Genomic DNA, 21,203 nt, shown 5'->3' with positions numbered 1-21,203 from the left:
AACATGGTCGTGTAAGTGTGAGATCGTTGTGTTTTGTGTATATTTTTTAGTAGATCTAGTGCAGCCGCATGTCTGGATACTACACAAAGTCGTTGGTAATATATGTAGTAGTTTTCTATGATTAATGTTAATATGTGACCCTACACACCGTCACTTTGGAATATGCAGTTCAGTTTTCGGCACCAGTTCTTAAAAAGGATATCGGGGGAACTGGGGAAAGTGCATAGAAGGGCAACCAAACTGATAAGAGGCTTGGCGGAGCTCAGCTATGAAAAAAGATTAGAGGAACTGAATTTATTCTCTCTTGAGAAGAGGAGATTTAGGGTGGATATGATCAACAAGTATAAATACATAAGGGGTCCATATAGTGAACTTGGTGTTGAGTTATTCACTTTAAGGTCAACACAGAGGACAAGGGGGCACTTTTTACGTCTAGAGGAAAACAGATTTCATCTCCAAATACAGAAAGGTTTCTTCACTGTAAGAGCTGTGAAAATGTGGAATAGACTCCCTCCAGAGGTGGTTCTGGCAAGCTCACTAGATTGCTTTAAAAAGACCTGGATTATTTCCTAGGTGTACATAATATAAATGGGTAATAATATTTATAGGTAAAGTTGATCCAGGGAATATCCGAGTGCCTCTCGGGGGATCAGAAAGGAATTTTTTTCCCCTGTTGCAGCTAATTGGATCATGCTTTTTTCGCCTTCCTCTGGATCAACTGTGGGTATAGCATTTTTCTTTTTATTGGTTGAACCAGATGGACTTGTGTCTTTTTTCAACCTGACTAACTATGTAACTATGTAACTTTGGCTTCTATAACTGTCTACTGATTAAGACATAGCTCATGCATGGATGGAAGCTTACATGTATATTGAATGCGTTTCTATCTTTTTCTTTGTTTGTCTTGTTTTATAACTGAAACAAAATGTAATAAAAAAATTAGTGGAAAATAAAAAGTGATTGTAAAAGGTTCTCCCCCCCCCCTTTTTTTTTCCCGTTCCTCCTTCCTCCCTTTCCACTCTTTCCCCCCATTCCTCTTCCCTTCTCCACTCCCCTCTTTCTCTTCCCCTCTTTTTTTTATCCCTAGGATGTGTTTTTTGCCCACCCTTGGAATATCATCTTTTGACAATTCCATGTAATGTTATGCATATATTTCTCTATTCGCCCACAGATTATTGCTCTTAATTCATGTATATATTTATACATTCATGCATTATTTCTAAATATTCTTCGTGATTTTATTCATCCACCTTTTACATGCAGCTCCCCCCTGCCCCCTCTAAAGATCTACCTGAGCCTGATCTCCATCCTGTGCTGTGCCCCAGAGCTGCAGCGCTGCTCTTTTTCCCTTCCCACTGGCCCCAGTTCCACTGGCTCCTGCTGCTATCAATCCAGTGAAGAGGGAGCAGGGGAGCGGAATGGACTGCACTGTGTGTGTATCAATTGACACACACAGTGTGGCTTGCCATGGGGGGCACTCGGAAGGCAAGAGAAGCCAGGAACACTGGCGGGGGACCAGAAAAGAAGAGGATCGGGGCTGTTCTGTGCAAAACCACTGCACAGAGCAGGTAAGTATAACATGTTTGTTATTGGTAGAAAAAAATAATTTACAATCACTTTACAACACTTCACAAGCTGACTAACAATAAGCTTTTGCTTTGTTCATACTGTAACGATATCTGGAGGAGGTTCTGCCCATCACAGGATGTGCTGGGACTAACAGGGAGGTGAAGCGTCCGTGAATCAGCATCCTGCCCCCATAGTATTTACCACTGTGTATACTGTCCACATGTGTGACTCTATGGTCATATGGGCTGCACAGATGAGAAAAAGGGGGAAACTAACAGCTTAAAAGGGAACTGAAACCGGAGCATACTCAGTAGAGGGACAGTGAACAGCAGAATCAACTGGGATTTTTGCAATCTACATAAAATTAATACTCAAGTGCAAAATTGAGTATGTACACAATATAATTTAGCACGTATTGATTGTGTATAATGAGTATGGGTTTAACAACACTTGAACCTACTTTAAAGTGATTGTAAAGGTTTAATTTTTTTTTTTAAATAACAAACATGTTAAACTTACCTGCTCTGTGCAATAGTTTTGCACAAGCAGCCCTGATCCTCCTCTTCTCGAGTTCTCCCCCGGCGCTCCCTGCTCCTCTGCCTGCTTGCTATGGGGTCACTTGTGTGTGCTTGTTCCCGAGGCCCGCTCTGTGTGTCTATAAGGCTGGCTCAGCCCCGCTCCCTCCACACTGACTGTGATTGACAGCAGCGTGTGCCACTAGCTCCCCCTGCTGTGTCTGAACCAAATAGGAGGGAGAGAGCCGAGAGAGCCTCTGCTCTCATGCACATCTCTGGATAGAGATTTGGCTCAGGTAAGTATAAGGAGGGGCTGAGGGAAGGACCTGCATGCAAAAAGTTTTAACCTTAATGCATAGAATGCATTCAGGTGAAAAAACTTTCTGCCTTCATAACCACTTTAAAGTGGTCTCTTTTGTTCTCCCCTAGCCGGTTCCCAAGCCTATGGCCCTAAGGGGTATGTCCTTAGCTAGCCAGCTGCTAAGAAGGCACAGAAGTGTGTGCGCTTCCTTTCAGCCTATTGCTCCACTGCCCTCAGAACCCTCCTGTACAACCCGGAAGATCATGGAAGCAGTGCAGGTTGTCATGGACCCCATAGCACTCACAGGGTCTGCGGGTAGGTGTTTAGGGACGGGGGGCATAGAAAGGTATTGGAGCATTTTTTACCTTAATGTAGACAGTTTTACAATTTCAAAGGTATAGAAGACACAAGGAATAACAACAGTTTTGAGGGCTAATTGGAAATGCAGACATGTAACATCAGACCCCCTCTTGTTGTTTAATATATATAGCTGTCAGTATTTGGGCATTCATGTGTTACATAACATTAATCCTATAGATTTCTCTACAAAGTAGATATGGTATGTTAACGCTTCCAAAAAAAAAGGTCAGAGCTCATAACAGGATTTTGTCCTTTCTTTGACTTTTATTTTTTCTGTGTCTTTTCCTCATCTTTTACTAATTGTGGCAGACCTTCAGCTCCCTGGCACCCATTAAGAATGGTGGCAGAATTTAAAGTGAATCTGTGACTAAATCATGCACCCTGTTTACATAATCTGAACAGGCAGTAAAAGTACTTTAAAACAACCCCTTGCTCATCTCTGTATCTATAGGCATTGTGGAGAAAACTGAATTTTTGTAAAATCTTACCTGTAAAATTCCTTTCTCTGAGTCCTCCGACAGTCGCCGCTGTCATCACTATTGGGCATTGACTTCCGCTCCGCAGGAGTAGCTAGGCATATAGACTTAGTCAAAAAGAACAAAGGCATTTGCATATACACACCCCTGGGGGCTGTCCCATTCGGTCAATACCCCCCTGCAGTGACCACTCCCAACTCAGTTTGGTAGCATAGCAGTAGGAATTAAGACAACAACCCCAAAAGAGGGGCGGGGCGGCGACTGCCGGAGGACTTAGAGAAAGGAATTTTACAGGTAAGGTTTTACAAAAATTCTGTTTTCTCTTACGTCCTCCGACAGTCGCCGCCGCCTCTAAGTCATCACTATTGGGATGTCCCAAAGCAGTGTATACATGAGGGGTGGGAGACGCAACCGTAGAAAAGGCAACGCAGTACCCACATCAGAGAAAGGAACCTTACACGCATAGCAAGAGAACCTTCTGGGCAACAGAAAACAATGCTCAACAGGAGCAACAGCCCAGGAAAGCAAACACCAACAGCCAGGGACCCATAACAAAAAACAAGGGTCCTTCATGGCACCGCCGCACTGAGAACCTTGCGGCCAAAGGAGGCATCAGCTGATGCCAGAACATCTACCTTGTAGAATTTGGAAAAGGTGTGCACCGATGACCAAGTCGCAGCCTTGCACACCTGGGCCACCGAGGCCCTATGCCAATAGGCCCAGGACGCACTCAAAGATCTGCTAGAGTGCGCCTTAGCAGGGAAGGGTGGAACCCGTTCCTTCAAAGCATAAGCCTGCTCAATGGTCTGTCTGATCCATTTGGCAATAGTCGCTGCAGACGCAGCCATGCCCTTCCGAGATCCCTCAGGAAGGACAAAGAGGGAATCCGTCCTCCGAAAGGACTACGTAGACGACAGGTAAACCCTGATCGCCCTGACAACCCAAGGAATGCAAGGTAATCTCCTTAGGATGCTTAGGCTTTGTACAAAGCGAAGGCAGGACAATGTCCTCATTACGGTGGAACTCAGAGATCACCTTAGGAAGAAAAGACGGGGGTGGTCGCAAGACCACCTTGTCCTTGTGAATTATCAAGTAAGGAGAGCGGCAAGAAAACGCCGCCAGCTCCGACACTCTGCGAGCCGAAGTGATCGCCACTAAAAATGCAACCTTCTTGGACAGCAGAGGCAACGATACCTCCCGGATGTTTTCAAAGGGAGCACACTGTAACACGGACAAAACCAAGTTCAAGTCCCACGGAGGTAAAGGCTCCTTCCTGGGAGGAGCCAAATGCCGCACACCTTGAATGAAGGTGCGAATCAAGGAATGAGACGCCACAGGGCGTTGAAAAAGGATAGCCAGTGCAGATACCTGGCCCTTTATCGTGGCCAGCGCCAGGCGCTGGTCCACCCCAGACTGGAGGAAAGCCAACACTCTTGACACCGAGTACGTGCGAGGGGAGAACCCCCTGGACTCACACCAGGCGAAATAGGCTTTCCAGGTACGGTAATAGACCTTACCAGAGGAGGTTTTCCTAGCCTTGATTAGAGTAGGAATGACCTCAGGGGAGAGACCCCTGTCCCTCAGGACCTGGGTCTCAACAGCCAGGCCGTCAAAGCCAGCGACTGTAAAGCAGGATGGAAGATCGGTCCCTGAGACAGTAGATCTTCCCGCATTGGCAGTCGCCACGGAGGCGCCACTGCCAGATGAACAACGTCGGTGTACCAGAACCGGCGAGCCCAGTCCGGTGCCACCAGAATCACCAGGTGCGGTTCCGAGGCTAACCTGCGGAGGAACCTGGACAACAACTGAATCGGAGGAAAGGCATACATCAGACGATACTGATGCCAAGGGGCCACTAACGCATCCGAGGCGTCCGCCAGAGGATCGCGCGTTCTTGCCACGAACCTTTCCACCTTTTGGTTTAGCCGAGATGCGAACAGGTCCACGTCCGGGAATCCCCACTTCGCACACAGCATTTGGAAGACCTCCGGGTGTAGGGACCATTCCCCCTGGTCCAGGGTCTGGCGGCTCAGATAGTCGGCCTGCCAATTCTCCACACCCGGAATGTGAACTGCCGAAATTGCCGGCACATGAGTCTCGGCCCAAGACAGAATGTCGGTCACCTCCCGGCAGTGTTAATTTTGGCAGCAAATTTCAATTTAGTTTTAGTCTTAGTCTTAGGACTAAAATGGCATTTTAGTTTTAGTCCCATTTTAGTCTTCTGAAAGTGTTTTAGTTTTAGTCGTATTTAGTCGACTAAAACTCCAGTATATTTTAGTCGACTAAAACGTCCTACATTTTAGTCGACTAAAACTCATTTTAGTCATCTATAATCGAATGAGTGTAGTTCAATTGTAATTTGTAATGCATTATTTAAGCATTTCTCTACAATTTCCAAACTCATTATATACTACTGCTGGTCCTGGAGTGAAAAATCTAATATGTTATTATTTATGGTATTAAGCTTTGAGCATGCACCAGTGTTAATTTTGGCAGCAAATTTCAATTTAGTTTTAGTTATAGTCTTTTGACTAAAATGCCATTTTAGTCGTATTTTAGTCTTAAGACTAAAATGCCCTTTTAGTTTTAGTCGTATTTTAGTCTTAAGACTAAAATGCCATTTTAGTCGTATTTTAGTCATCTGAATTGTGTTAGTCGACGAAAACGTTTTAGTCGGTTTTAGTCGACGAAATTAACACTGCCTCCCGGGCCGCCCGGGCACTCCTGGTGCCCCCTTGGTGGTTGATGTAAGCCACCGCGGTAGCATTGTCCATCTGTACCCGAACAGGACAGCCCCGAAGTCGGTGCGACCACTGGAAGAGGCAGAGTTTTATCGCTCGCAATTCCACCACATTTACCGGGAGGGAGGACTCCTCCTCCGATCAAGTGCCCTGGGCAGACAGATTGCCCAGGACTCCGCCCCAGCCCGACAGGCTGGCATCCGTGGTAATCAACGTCCACAACAACGGACGGAAGGATTTGCCTTCCGACACCGTCGGGGACTGGAGCCACCACAGAAGAGCCAATCTGGTCCGACGACTCAATGAGACACTCAGATCCAGGGACTGAGGAAGTCTGTCCCACCTGGCCAGGATCTCCGCTTGGAGAGCCCGCGTGTGAAACTGAGCAAAGGGTATCGCCTCGAAGGCCGAAACCATCAAGCCCAGGCCCCGCATACAGGCCCTGAGGACGGGTTGTCCCTGAGGGACCTGATCTCGTCCTGCAAGGTCCGGAGCTTGTCCTCCGGAAAGAACACCTTTGCCTGAGCAGAGTCCAGAATCATTCCCAGATAGGGAAGGCGAACCGATGGAGACAATGCTGATTTCTGAACGTTGATGGTCCATTCGAACTCCTGTAGCGTCTGCACCGTGGTGGACAGATCGCGCAGCAGGTCCTGACTGACTCTCGATCTCAGAAGAAGATCGTCCAGGTACCCCAAGACCGCAATGCCCTGTGCCCGCAACAGGCCCAGAACCGGCGCCAGAACTTTGGTAAATACCCTTGGAGCCGAAGCGAGACTGAAAGGTAACGCCACAAACTGATAGTGGTCCTCTGCGATAGCAAAAAACGAAGGTACCGCTGATGACCCTCGAAAATGGGGATGTGCAGGGACGCATTTTTTAGATCTATCGAGGCCAGGAATTCCCCTGGACTCAGGGAGGCCACCACCGAACGGAGAGACTCCATACGGAACTTGCGAACGCGCACAAAGCGGTTCAGCGCTTTCAGGTCCAGAATAGGACGTACTTTGCCCTCCTTCCTGGGCACAAAACCGGTCCTGATGAGGCACCGGGACAATTACCCCCTGGACAAGGGAGTCCTGCACCGCTTGATGCAGGTCCTGCAGACGCCCAGGAGGCAAACGAAGATTTGAGGGAAAAAATCTGTCCGCCGGCCGGGAAAGGAATTCGATGTTGTACCCTGCCCGAGTGATTTCCTGAACCCACCTGTCCGAAATCCGGAGCAGCCAAGGTTGGAGGAAACCGCGCAAACGTCCCCCCACCCCTGAAACGGGTGAGGGCGCCCCTTCAGGCAGAGGCGGAGTGACCCGCCGAGCCGGCATTGCCTGACTTCTGCTTGCCCGCCCAGGGTTTGCCCTTGGATTGGTTCCGAAAGGCACGAAAGGACCCCTGAGTGGAACGGGGCGCAGAACCCCGCTTGCCACGAAAGTGCTTGTTTTTCGGGTTCTGGGGCAGCATGGTGCTCTTGCCCCCTGTGACGCCTTTCACCAGGGTATCCAACGCCTCGCCAAAAAGGCGAGAACCAGCATAGGGAAAATCAGCAACCGTTTTCCTAGAGGACTGGTCAGCCAACCAGCTCTTCAGCCAGATCAGTCGCAGGTTAAGCCCCCGAGACACTAGACAGGCGTGCAGCCAAAGGGGCCTCATTTAAGGCCGCATCACACAAATACATGATTCCTTGGTGAATTTGATCCACCATATCCAGGCGGGCAGGCGGAACAGCGTCAGACACGAGGTTGCTCCTAAGCACCTTAGTCCAATCAGCCACCGCCTGAGCCACCAAAACAGACGCGAAAATGGGTCTGAGTAACGAGCCCGCCACCGTATAGGAATGGCGGGCCAGAGACTCCAACCGCCGGTCCGTTGGATCCCGGAAAACCGGGGTATCCTCAGAAGGAACCAAGGTAGCCTTGTTTAGCACGGCCACAGTGTGATCCACATGTGGAGGCACACACCATCGTGATTCCGTAGCCGGCGCAAAGGGATAGAGCAACTTAAACCGACTAGGGACCAGGAATGGACGTTTTAAAGTGCGCCACATTTCTTTAACAGTGTAATGAAACTCAACAGGGCAGGGAAAAACCTGCGCCGACTTGCGGGTCCTGTGCGTCCCAAATGAGGACACAATGCCCGGAGGACTGGGCTCATCCTCTAAATGTAAAGTTTCCTTAACAGAAACAATCAATTCATCCATGGTCGCGCGCTCCTCGGGCGACTCCGGGGAGGAAGTATCAACCCCCTCCACCTCTGCCTCCCCCTCAGACCCCAGCGGGTCCAAGGATGAGCGAGACCCTGAAAAGGGCACGCTCGCCGCAGCAGCCATATCACCATCTGAATCAGAAGAGAGACACAATCTGGGCCTCTTTCTCGCAGCACGTTCAGCCATCAGCATCTCCATATTGGACACCAAGGTCGCCACTACAGCGGCCAAATCAGGTCTCAGAGGGGCCACAGGAGAACTGGGGTCCCCCACCAGAGCTGAGGGGAATTTGCTGTCCTGAGAATCCATTGCCCAAGAGAAAATAACAGTGCAATAAATTTGGTACTGCCCCTTTAAGACCGCTGCGGAGTGCGCAGCCCACCGCTACAGATACAGTGACAAAAGACCCCCAAACAGGAGAAGAATACTGAGCCAGAAATTACAATACAGAAGGTAATGAGAGAGATAGCCTGCAGAGTGTTACCACCGATGTCCTGCTCCAGAGGAAAAGGAAGTGCTGACAGAGGAAGGCTGAACTTATAGGCTGCATGACTCAGGGAAAATGGCTGCTCCATAGGACTGAATGGAAGGCTCCGGCAAAATGGCCGCCGAACATGCGGTCGGAACGATCGTTCGGATGGCGCCAAAACAGCATGTAGTAGTGCCCATAGTGAAGCCAACATGCTTGCCCATAGCTAAAATGGCGGACCGCGCGGTTTTACCCCGCTGCGGTCGCCACACACACAGTCTGCCCCCCCACAAACACCGAAGTGACACAGGGAAGGGGACCCCCAAAAACACACAGCACTGCAGCGCATGTACAAGCGATCCCCGCAGGGAACAAGACAGGCACAGACATGGGGAACACACAGGCACAGACATGGGGAACACACAGCAACACAGACTGCCACCCCAGACAGAGGCCCCACACAGAAGTACTTACCTGTACCAGATGGCGTGGGGAGCCTCTCAGAACAGAAAGCCGCTGTCCTCATCTGACAGGGAATGCCGTTAGCCAGGGACATTGCACTGCAGTATCGCAGATGTGTCCAGTGAGGTAGCCACCTCACGGCTGCATCCCTGCTGCGAACAGGAATGGGTCGTTCATAATGCCAGGGCGAACCATAGCTGAACGCTCGATGGCGGGCTGGGGGTCCATCTGACCCTCTGCCCTGGAGAACCAGGGCGGTCAGTCCGAATCCCAGCACCGCATGAATCCATCTTCATCCGAAGAGTCGACTAAAAACTAAGCTGACAAAATAAACAGCTAGTAAAGTAAGAAAAAAACTGACATTTTCAAAGGAAAATCAAATAAAAAAGATTAGATAGGCAGAGACTGTAGCCCCAGCACAGGGAAGCCTAACTACTCCTGATGCTAGGCAGAAAGAAACTGAGTTGGGAGTGGTCACTGCAGGGGGGTATTGACCGAGTGGGACAGCCCCCAGGGGTGTGTATATGAAAATGCCTTTGTTCTTTTTCACTAAGTCTTATGCCTAGCTACTCCTGCGGAGCGGAAGTCAATACCCAATAGTGATGACTTAGAGGCGGCGGCGGCAACTGTCGGAGGACGTAAGAGAAATTAATATTTAAAATTCACAACACCACTTCCTTGATAGAGGCTAACTATAAGGTGTTCCTCCCCTGGTACATGGTCCCGGTCAGGTTGGCGGCAGCGGTTCGCACTGCGTCCCCCGATTGTTTCCAGGGATGCGGATAAGCGGGTACTGTATTCCACACTTGGTGGGCTTGCCCAAAAGTAAGGCGCTTCTGGATCCGCACGTACAATTTAATCTATTCCTTGACGCAGGTTAATTTGGTGAAATCCCCCCAACAAGCCCTTTTGGGAAGGCGGGTCGAGGGGGAGTCTAAACCTACTTAATGCCTTATAGCTTTTATATTCACAGCTGCTAAAATTGCGATCGCCTGCTCCTGGCGCTCTCCTGTAATACCGCTTGAGCTGCTCAAAGCTAAGCTGACCTGGATCATGATCAATGAACGGATGGTGGCGCTACTTAATGATAAAATGCGCCAGTTTGATAAGACATGGGACCCTTGGCTCAGATATTTGGCAGGCACCCCTTGAGGGGGGAGTGCCGTTGTCCCCCTCGGGGGCTGGGGGAAGTGAAAGGGCCTGCCGGGGACGGACGGACCTGGATGCAGGCCCCCCCCTTCTTTTTCTACCCGCCGCTACTAACCTCTTCTCTTACTTCCTTCCTTGCTATTGCTTGGGCCCTTGCGGGCTACCTAACCTCTTTCTCTCTTTTCCTTCTCTTTTCCTCTGCTCCCCTTCTCTTTCTTCATTTTATTTTTATCCCCACTTTATCATTTTTACTCATTACAGTGCACAGCCGGAAGGTCGGTGCCTCCCTCGGCTTGAGGTGTGGTGGTGGAGCCGGGGGTTGGAGGCTGCCTCCCTCCTGGGGCGCAGTGTGTACCCGCACGGGGCGCCGGGGGGGGGGGGGGCCCCGGGCCTGACGGCCAGCCTGGTGGCTGGTTTGGGGCTCTGCTCCGGCCCTGACTTAGGCCACCATTCCATGGCTTACTCTGTTTATATGATGTTTCTTACTCCTGCTATATATGTGTCAGTTATGCTTCAATTCACGTTTTGATGATGTTCTGCTATTTCTGTTATGTATGACCAAGCCTTATCGGCACACTTTGCACTGTTGTATATTTTGTTTACCTTTTCGTAAAACTTTAATAAAAATATTGGAAAATAAAATTCACAACACAGGCACAGGTTTTTTCAATAGAGAACAGATCATGGAAGGCTGCACCTCTACCAACAGCAGCAGATTATTCACTGTTAGAAACCACTTTAGAGTCTTTGTTGTGATCTTTGAGGATCTTTACTAATCTTTGCCTAATTTACAATTTTAAAGGAAGGCACTGACCTATGAAGATCTACTAGCAGTGCATGAAAAGACCAATTCAGAGGCACTGTTTTTGGAACATGTTAAACTATAGTGTACCAGAAAATATGTTGATTAAGCCCCACACTCACTTGCATGGTTTCTCGGTGGTGCAATATGTGGTGAATGCCTGAAGCTGTTGCTGGACGCCCAGTAAGGAATTGGCAAATTTTTGGTTTGTGATTATTGATATGGTTCTCTCAATCCATTCTAAAAGTTCTGATGCCAAGACTTCATATCTATAGATGTCCTTCTCAGTGGCTATAGCCTGGTCCAGCACCTGCACAAACAAAAAACAATACAAGCCTATAGTACAAAAGCAGGCAATGTACATTTCTTTTAGGGAACTGGAGCTCCAAAGAGGTCAGTTTTGGACCTTCATTTTCAGAAAAGCTGGTAAAGTATATTCAATTGTAAGGAAATTTTGCAAAAGCAAGAATGTTAACAAAAACTGTATTTAGCCAATTAAATTCCTCAGACTTTGTTGAGTTGAAAGACACATCACCATATGCAGGTACAGAAATTCAAAGCAATTTATAACTTTTATAATGTTAGTTCGCCTTTCAAAAAAAAAAAAACAAGAAAAGTTAAGCTAACACCCTATCCAACCCCCACCCCCTGTCCCAGCTGTACTTACCTCCTGTGGGTGATGCACCGTCAGTGCCCACACAGTCAGTGTAGCGGTCTGGGGATTTAAAATCTCAGCTTTTCCCCCTCTTCATTTTCTAGGGCTCCTGGGACGGATCAAAGCACTTCTGATTGGTTTTGGCTGGCTGCGTGCTCACTGACATCACATCACATATGGGAAGTAATTACAGGGGTGGAAGGGTGGAAGGGTGAAGGGTGTTCGTTCACCTTTTCATTTCCCCTAGAAAAGGTGAACTAACACTTCAAATTACACTTGAAACTAGAAACTTTCCAACAGGGGAGCAAAGAAGATAGAAAAGGCATTGACAATGAAGGGTCAGTGAATTTGTATACCAGAGTACCATTTCGTTCGGGGAACCTGGGGTGCTCAACAAGTAAACTAGGGTGAGCTGTTAGCAAATGAAGGTGTCTACAGCTGTATACCAGTAATAAATTACTGACTTTTAGGTAAGCTTGGGTTTAATTATACATGATAGGTGGCCTCACTGATCAATAGGGGAGCTCAGGATGTGGCAAGGAGTGGGGTAAACCTTCATTTCTTCAGGTGAAAGCTGAGATTTGCATTCCACTGCCTAAATCTTTGTATCTACTGATTTGCTGAAATGATGAATCTGACATTGATTTATTAATGAAGATGATCTCTGCTTATTAATGTTGCTGTCACATGCTCCGTTTGAAGGACCCAGGATTGTGACAAGTTTACTTTAAAGAAAATGTAAACCCTAATAGAATGACATTTAGCATGTCAAGCATTATGTACCAAAAACAACTGCCATTTTTTCTAATAAAAACATGTTTGCCCTTTTTTCATCCTTTGTTACATCACAGTGTTGCTAACCACCTTCAGCCACTTCCTGCTTACATACATGTACTCCAGCGATAGCTACACATTATTTCTCAGTTTAGCAATAGTGACAACAGTGTAGCATGCCTGTGCAACATCTGACAGTGTTGTCACACTATAACAGGAAGTGTCTAAACAAGGACCTCCATGGCGAGTTAAATCTTATTTGAAAATGGAATAAATGGAAGTGGGTGCGGCGCTGCTTGTTATTAGTTGAGTAACTAAATTCTGTGTGGTGATTACTAAAATAAATTATAGATTCATAAATTTAAAAAAAGTATGCAGCCAAGGGTGTGCTTACTTTATTCAGAAAGACTATGCACACACTTGGCTGCATATTTTTTGTAAATTTATGAATCTGTAATTTATTTTAGTAATCACCACACTAAAAATGTAGTTACTCAACTAATAACAAGCAGCGCCACACCCACTTCCATTTAATCAATTTACATTCCTGACTCTGCTAGCAGTAGTCTCAGTGGGGGCATCAGCTCATTATAAAATCTTTGTTCATCCCATATAGTGGTCCGTAGCGTGGAATATATTTTCTTATTTTAAATCTTATTTGAGATTTTAGTGAATAAGTTTACATACTTTCATCAATGTTCTGTCTCATATTCCAACACAGCAGAATTCACAACAAGAGAATGGTGCTTATTCAACATGTAGTGACTCATGACAACCCAAATTACATTTTTTATCAATTTAGTGTGAATGTTGAAAATTTTATTTTAGGGACTGATTTACTTGGGCAGGTTACCTTTCCAATACGTTTGCCCTCAACAGCTAAGGCTTTCATCTTGGAGAAGTAGTGATAAAAGGACACAACGTAGGTTATGATGGATTTCTCATCTGGATTCTCTGTGTTAACATCTACAAAGAAAACACAAGCAAACATTAATGGTAACAATACAACCTTTCATTTTATAGACTAAAGCCTAGTACATAGGCAACGAATTTCCGCCGACCGGTCGTCCATCTTTTGTCCAGAGTGGTGTTTTGTTGGTTGGAATGTGCCTAGACTGTACACGAATTTTCCCGCACGATAAAATTCTACTTCAGAAGTGATGTCATGTGTTGGTTTGCTTTCTTTGTGTTCCTTCTTCTCTGAGCATACCCAGTCTTGCTCATAAGATTTTTCCCTGTCGAAATCTGTACTGACTGCACGAAAATCGGACGTGTTTTGACGGAGGACAAAAATTTTATAGCCTGCACACCAGATTTTTTTTGGCCAAAAAGTCGGAGTTGGTTGTCGGAAGCATAACAAGCCGAAAATCGGCAGATCGGTCGTCGGACGAAAATTCCTGGCCGAATTTCGACTCGTGTGTACGGGCCTTTAGTCCATAGGCACACTTGCAATTGTAAATCTTCTTGTACTGCATTCCAATTGCAAGCACGCTGCACCACATCTATCAAACTTAAAGCAGAACTTCACTTACAAAGTCCTGTTGGTTTCACTGCCTCCCCCCAGCCTGTAACTAAGTTACAAGATTTTTTGGGGAGAGCCACCAGCTCCCACTTCTGCAATTCTTGCCTAGGTGAGGATGACATCCCTTGCCCTGCCCCCTTCTCTCCCGCAGCCTCATTGGACTTATCACATGTCCCAGGAGGCTGCAGGACCATTAACAAAACACTGTGCAAGCTCGCACATGTGCAGTGGGGAGCCAGCTCTGGTTCCTCAGAAAGCCACAGCCGGCCCCCAAATATCCAAGATGGTACCGCTGGGGACACACAGCCGTAAGAAGAACTGGCTGCGGGACAACAGTGCTGAACTCCAGGCACTGGTAAGTAACTGATTTTTAAAAGTCAGTAGTTACAGTATTTGCAGCTTCTGCAAATAGAAAAAAGTGAATTTCCTCTTTAACAGTATTAACAAGAAGAAGATGCAAATACAGTTAGAAAGAAGTTAGCACTGCCTGCGGTACTCCAGCTTGCAAATATGAATCCTGACATGGTAATCTTATGTATAGGCAGTGTTTTGCATCTTGCCAAATATAGCTATAGTATAGAGGTGCTTTAAAAACCAAAAGCATATTTGTGGGATTAAAACAGCAGTCAGAAGTTCAGTAATAAGCTGTTTTTCCATGCTCCTGTTTGTGCAAAGACCTCCACATCATTTTATCCCCCCAGATTTTTATCCAGTATTCACATCTACTCACCTTCCGGGTCTAAAAGTTTGATCAGGCCCAGTTGCTGTTCAGCTGTATTAAATGCATACTGGAGGTTGTAGGTTGCATTTGACTTTGTCAACTTGCTGAAATCAATTATATCTGGTCTATGGAAAAAGAAACAATTAAGAGATCAATAAATCAATGGATTTTACACACAACAGTGTTTTGTTTAGTATAAAATTGGATGTACAATCCACAGCATCAGGTCCCAGTTATCATTATTCCAGAAAAGATAAAATAAAATTAAACATTTGAATGCAAAGCAAAAACAACATAAGAAAAGGAAAGGTAATATCTGGGATTTGCATACTATGAGATGAAATGTGATTCATATATACCCTCCTCTACTGGTAAGAAAGAATACTGCAATGCAATCCAGCAAGAAAGAATACTGCAATGCAATCCAGGTCCCAGACCAGTGATTTACACAAGTAAAGCCCTAAATGTTGTGTTTCCAACCTTTTGACCTTCCCGGGCCACATTGAAAGAAGAGGAATTGTCTTAGGCCACACAAATTATTATTATTATTATTATACAGGATTTATATAGCGCCAACAGTTTACGCAGCACTTTACAATATGAGGGAAAACAATTCAGTTACAATACAATTCAATACAGAGGAATTAGACGGACCTGTTCGTTAGAGCTTACAATCTAGAAGGGAGACAAAAGGCAATAACTGTGGGGGATGGGCTGATGGAGAAAATGGAAATACAGTTATTAGCTGTGGGTAGGATAGGCTTCTCTAAAGAGGAGGGTTTTCAGGGATCATCTAAAAGCTAATAGAGTAGGAGATAATCGGACAGATTGGGGTAAGAAGTTCCATAGGATTGGAGAGGCTCTGGAAAAGTCCTGGAGGTGGGTATGGGAAGCGTTGACGAGGGAGCTAGAGAGCAGGAGGTTTTGAGAGGAACAAAGAGAGCGATTAGGTTGGTATTTTGAGACTAGGTTAGTGATGTAGCTGGGGGCTAAATTGTGGATGGCTTTGTAAGATGTTGTTAGTATTTTGAATTTGTTGGGTGAGCGGAAGCCAGTGGAGGGATTGGCAGAGAGGAATAGCGGATGGATGAGTCTGGCAGCAGCATTCGTGATGGATTGTAGGGGGATAGCCTATGTAGAGGTATGCCAATGAGAAGGGAATTGCAGTAGTCGAGGCGCGAGATGACCAGGGAGTGATCTAGGAGCTTTGTTGTGTCATTGGTTAGAAAGAGGCGTATTTTGGAGATGTTGCAGAGGATGAGGCGGCAAAATTTGGACAGTGATCGGATGTGGGGCTTGAAGGAAAGTTCAGAGTCCAGGACTACACCTAGGACCTTGGCATGCGGGGATGGGCTGATAGTTGTGCCATCGATTTTGACGGGGGAAGGGCACGTGGTGGAGGAAAAATTATAAGTTCGGCTTTGGATAGACTGAGTTTGAGGAAATGGTGTGACATCCAGACTGATATATTTGATAGTAAATTAGTGATACGAGAGGAGACTGAGGGAGTGAGCTAAGGGGTGGATAAATAGATTTGGGTATTGTCAGCGTAGAGATGGTTTTGGAGCAGCTGACCCAGAGAGGAGGTGTAGATTGAAAATAGGAGAGGTCCAAGAACGGAATCTTGGGGGAAATACACTCAGTGCTGTATTTTGGCCTAGGCCAACAAGGCCCAGGCCTAGGGCAGCACTTTGCAGGGGGGCAGCAAAAAGCCACCCCCCCTCCACCTGAGACTCTGTTAGCCACTAGTTGCTAGAACCGCCTCTCTCATCCCCCTCTCTCTTTCTCTATCATCCCCCCTCTCTCGCTCTCCTCTCACACACTCTCTCTCTCTCATCCCCCCCACTCTCTCTCCCCTCTCTATCTCATTTCCTCTCTCTCTCATCCCCCCTCTCTCTCTCATCCCCCCTCTCTCTCTCTCATCCCCCCTCTCTCTCTCTTTGATTCCCCCCCCCTCTCTTTCATCCCCCCTCACCCACCATCTCTCTCTCTCCCTCTCTCCCTCACCCACCCTCTCTCTCCCTCCCTCCCCCCCTCACCCTTTCTCTCTCTCATACCCCCTCTCTTTCCCTCCCTCACCCACCCACCCACCCCTCTCTCTCGCCCCCTCTCACCCCCCATGAGATCTCAGGGGTTCATGCTGGGACTTGTAGTCCTTCAGTTTTGGATGGAGTCACATCTGTTAAAAAAGGAGTGGGGACAATTTACATGGGGGGGGGCACCCAATTTTAGTCTTGCCTAGGGCAGCACAAAACCAAAATACACCACTGAATACACAAACAATAAGATAGCTGATGAGCAGAAAAAGTCGGGCAGATCACAATGTAACGATCACTGATATAGATAATGTACCTATCTGAGTGATAAAGCTTCATTTTTTGTAATATTTTTTTATAGTAAAAGAGGGCAACATAAAACTAGTGAGATATTTACACCATTTTTGATAAACTAACGCATAAATATCTGGTTGGATGGATGTAGTAGCAATTCTTAATGAATCCTCAAGGTGCTCATCATTTATTTTAATTTCTAATTTTGCCCTTTGTGTGCTTCATCCTTGAAAATTGTTGCTCACAAATATAGGTGCTGCTGAAAACTGATGACATGAATAAGGCGTGTTTGTGAAGAGTGGGATATTTTTCTTTAGGAAGATAAAACCAGAGATGTATAGTAACGAAGTAGAACTACTTAAGTACTGTACTTAAGTACCGAAATGCGGTATCTGTACTTTCCTAGAGTAGAATTTTTTTCTCCTACTTCTACTTTTACTTCACTACATTTTTTCGATGATTTCGATACTTCTACTCAAGTATTTTTTTTTTGTGCTGCATAGTTACTCGTTACTTTTAAAAAAATTACCACTGCCAGAACAGTAGATGGCAGGTTGCATAAAGCTCAAAAAAATGTGTATAATGTAATTTGTAAATCAGCGCATACGGAAATAAAGGCTTTGTATAATAAAAGCTGCTATACCAAATCTTTCCAATAAAAAGAAAATATGAAACAAACAAATAAATGGTGCTACAGCGCTTAAAGTGCATCAAGAAACTACTAACAAACACAGGTTAATCATTTGAAATAATAAAAAACAATATGATGTTCAAATGTTTGACTTCTTTCTTTAATAACTACATAACACAGTACTTGTACTTCTACTTTCAGTACTTGAGTAGAATTTTTTTTTCAAAACTACTGGTACTTTTTACTTTTAGTACTTAAGTAGCAATTTTTTTTAAAAAACTACTTGCAATACTTAAGTAAAAAAAATGTTGAATACTTTAGTACTTCTACTTAAGTAACTTTTTCTGCGAGCACTTCCACTTCTACTCAAGTCACTTTTTGATCGAGCACTTGTACTTTTACTCAAGTAGAACTTTCGAGTACTTTATACAAGTCTGGATAAAACTGATAAAAGTCCAGTAAGGAGACACTGTCAAATTCTAAATGCATTTTTACAAAAAATTCCCCAAAAAAATAAATATTAAGTGAGTTTAGGATTTTGAGTTGGGCCGCAGGTTGGACACCCCTGCCCTAAACACACAGGTATTGCTCAGACTTATGATGGCCAGCCATATCCTACTAAATGTGCTTCCTACAATAATGCTATACAGCGCAGATGGACAAATCTCTCGCTGAGGCTATTGTATTCTGACAGCCACTGTCGGCAGTTGTCAGAATAACTGAACGCCAGCTACATCTGATGGGATGCTTGGCCAAAAAATTTCTGCCAGACGCCTTTGCTTTTTCAAAGGATACCAGCAAAAGGATGCGAAAAAGGCCACTCTCAGAGCAAATTTTGGTTCATCAGGAACTGGCCAAAATTTGCAAAGTGTATGGCCTGTTTTATATTGTGAACCCTGTAAGATTCAGAGTGCTGCTCAGGCTCATGTGCTGGTTCGGGGAGCTATGTAGGTGGTGGATACATTCGCTGCCGGAGTGCCGGTAAAGGAGTGGAGCTCCTCCTGGCTCCTGTGACCACTAGAGAGAAGAGGGAAGGGATCCCCGGTGCCACACATCCATGCAAGTGATAAGATGGTGGGAAGGACCACCTCAGCCTGGGCTCCTGCAAGGCCATACCCCCAACGCATTTCGCTCCACCCTCGGAGCTCAGTCATGGGGATTATATTGTGAACGCTAGTCTGAATAACCTTGCGAAACCATTTAACATGCTGCAAACACCTTTCTTAAAACTCCTGAAAGCATCCTTTAGCTTCACTCCTCTCTGTGAGTTCAGAATACATATCCTAATGGGAGTATTAGCTGTAGTTTTAAAGGAACCTGTGAGCATAAAAATATTGGAAGCAACCATTTCTACCTGTTAAATACAGGCTTTTCAGATGTCATCCGGATCCTGGTTTTACTACAATTTTGCTAACCTAAAAAAAGTATGCTAGATGGGAGACATTACAGACATCACTGGCTACATGTATGTTCTGAGTGAGTAACTTACTAGGCACTAAGCCAGCTTTGGGCTGACAACTCTGGAGCTTTACCTTTAAAATGTAATCATAAAGGTAGTAATATAATCAGGATCACAGTGTTCTGTACCTACTGTATTAGAATAAGTCATGTTAAAGGGTCGGATTCCGGGCGCCAGGGAAGAGCAGACTCCAACACTCACTGGTATATGTTAATTATTCTGCAAGGTTTCATTGAAAAGGGTTTTAAACCCTAATTTTTTTTTTCTTTCTCATAAAAATAACAAACATGCCTATACTTACCTGCTCTGTGCAATCATTTTGCACAGAGCAGCCTAGATCCTCCTCTTCTGGGGTGCCCCACTGGCACTCCAGGCCCTTCCTCTTCATCCGGTGCCCCTATGGAAAGCCGCTTTCCATGGGGCACCCATGCGAGCTTGCTCCCGAGCCCCACTGCTGCGTACATAGACAGTGTGACTCTGACCTGCCCCCAACTCCCCTGTCAATGGCTCCTGCTGCTATTAATCTGTCCAAAGAGGAGAGAGACAGCGGCTGTGCTTGTGTACATCGCTGGATTAGATCAGGCTCAGGTAAAAGAAAGGGGGGGTCTGGGGGGAGCTGCAGCACAGAAGGTTTTTCACCTTAAAGGAGTTGTAAAGTTAGGAAGGTTTTTTATCTTAATGCATTCTATGCATTAGGATTAAAAGCCTTCTGGGTGTAGCAGCCCCCCCCCAGCACCCCCTAATACTTACCTGAGGTCCCTCTCTGTTCAGCAATGTCCACGAGTCTCTCGGCCATCCTGGGACTCTCCCTTCTGATTGGCAGAGATACAGCTGTGGCGCCACTGGCGCCCGCAGCTGTCAATCAAAGTCAGTGAGCCAATCAGGAGAGAGAGGGGCAGGGCCGAATGGCAGCTCCGTGTGTAAATGGTCACACTGAGCTGCAGCTCGGCTCCGGTGCCCCCATAGCCAGCTGCTTGCTGTGGGGGCACTCGATAGGAGGGAGGGGCGAGGATCAGGAACAAGGGGCCCGAGAAGAGGAGGATCCAGGCTGCCCTGTGCAAAACCAACTGCACAGAGGAGGTAAGTATAACGTGTGTTATTTAAAAAAAAAAAATGAGACCTTGCAATCACTTTAATACATAGAATGCATGAAGGTGAAAAACCTTGAGGCTTTACAACCACTTTAAAGGAGTAGCAGAGCCAAAGCTCTTTTGGTCCTACTTCTGCTGGGGATCACTAAAGCCAGACATCATTCAACTGGTCCAGACTCTGGAGAAGTCCTGACTTTAACCGCTTGCCGACCACCCAACGCAGATTTAATGCGGCAGGGCGGTTCAGCTGCACATAATCACATACATGTACGCGATTATGTGCACGCGGTCTCGGCGGCGCCGTGCTCCCGCTGTGATTAGAAACAACGGGAGACAGACCGTGGTAGGAGCGAGCTCGATCGACCCTGGCCTCCCGGGACCTTCGGGGAAACTGACAGAAGAGCCGCCTGCCTATGTAAACAAAGCAGGTGGCTCTTCTGTCAGACAGGCACAGAGAGATCATGTGTTTCAGCTAAGCTGAAACACTGATCTCTGTGTGCCTTTCATAGAGCCCCCCCCCCCCTACAGTTAGCAAGCACATTTAGGAGCAAACTTAACCCCTTGATCACCCCCAGTGTTAACCCCTTCCCTGCCAGTGTAATTTATACAGTAACAGTGCATATTATTTAGCACTGATTACTGTAGTAATGTCACTGATCCCCAGAAAGTGTCAAAAATGTCAGTTAGGGGTCCAATCTGTCCGCCGCAATGTCACAGTCCCGCTAAAAATCGCTGATCGCCGCCATTACTAATAAAAAATAAATAAAAAGTCCAAAAATCTATCCCGCAGTTTGTAAACGATATAACCTTTGAGCAAACCAATTAAAATACGCTTTTTGGGATTTTTTTTTTTACCAGAAATATGTAGCAGAATACAAATTGGCCTAAACTGATAAAAAAAAATAGATTTTTTACATTTTTTTATTGGGAATGTTTTATAGCACAAAGTAAAAAATATTGTGTTTTTTTCTAAATT

General features: G+C 46.0%; 1 protein-coding gene across 2 annotated transcripts in view; it reads right to left on the bottom strand.

Annotated features, from left to right (window-relative positions):
• Positions 1-21,203, bottom strand: part of SPTBN4 (spectrin beta, non-erythrocytic 4) — a 353,544-nt gene that overhangs the window by 303,148 nt on the left and 29,193 nt on the right. For both annotated transcript variants that reach the window (XM_082262860.1, XM_082262861.1), the window contains 3 exons: positions 14,726-14,841; positions 13,327-13,439; positions 11,167-11,354 (listed from right to left, as the gene is read on the bottom strand). In XM_082262860.1, the coding sequence (XP_082118986.1) occupies positions 11,167-11,354; positions 13,327-13,439; positions 14,726-14,841 (417 nt within the window). The remainder of the gene's footprint in view (positions 1-11,166; positions 11,355-13,326; positions 13,440-14,725; positions 14,842-21,203) is intronic.

This window comes from Pelophylax lessonae (assembly GCF_965119305.1).
Source record: "Pelophylax lessonae genome assembly, chromosome: 7".
Classification (NCBI taxonomy): domain Eukaryota; kingdom Metazoa; phylum Chordata; class Amphibia; order Anura; family Ranidae; genus Pelophylax; species Pelophylax lessonae.
Note: the sequence above shows the minus strand (reverse complement) of the source record. Positions and strands in the feature narration are given on the sequence as shown.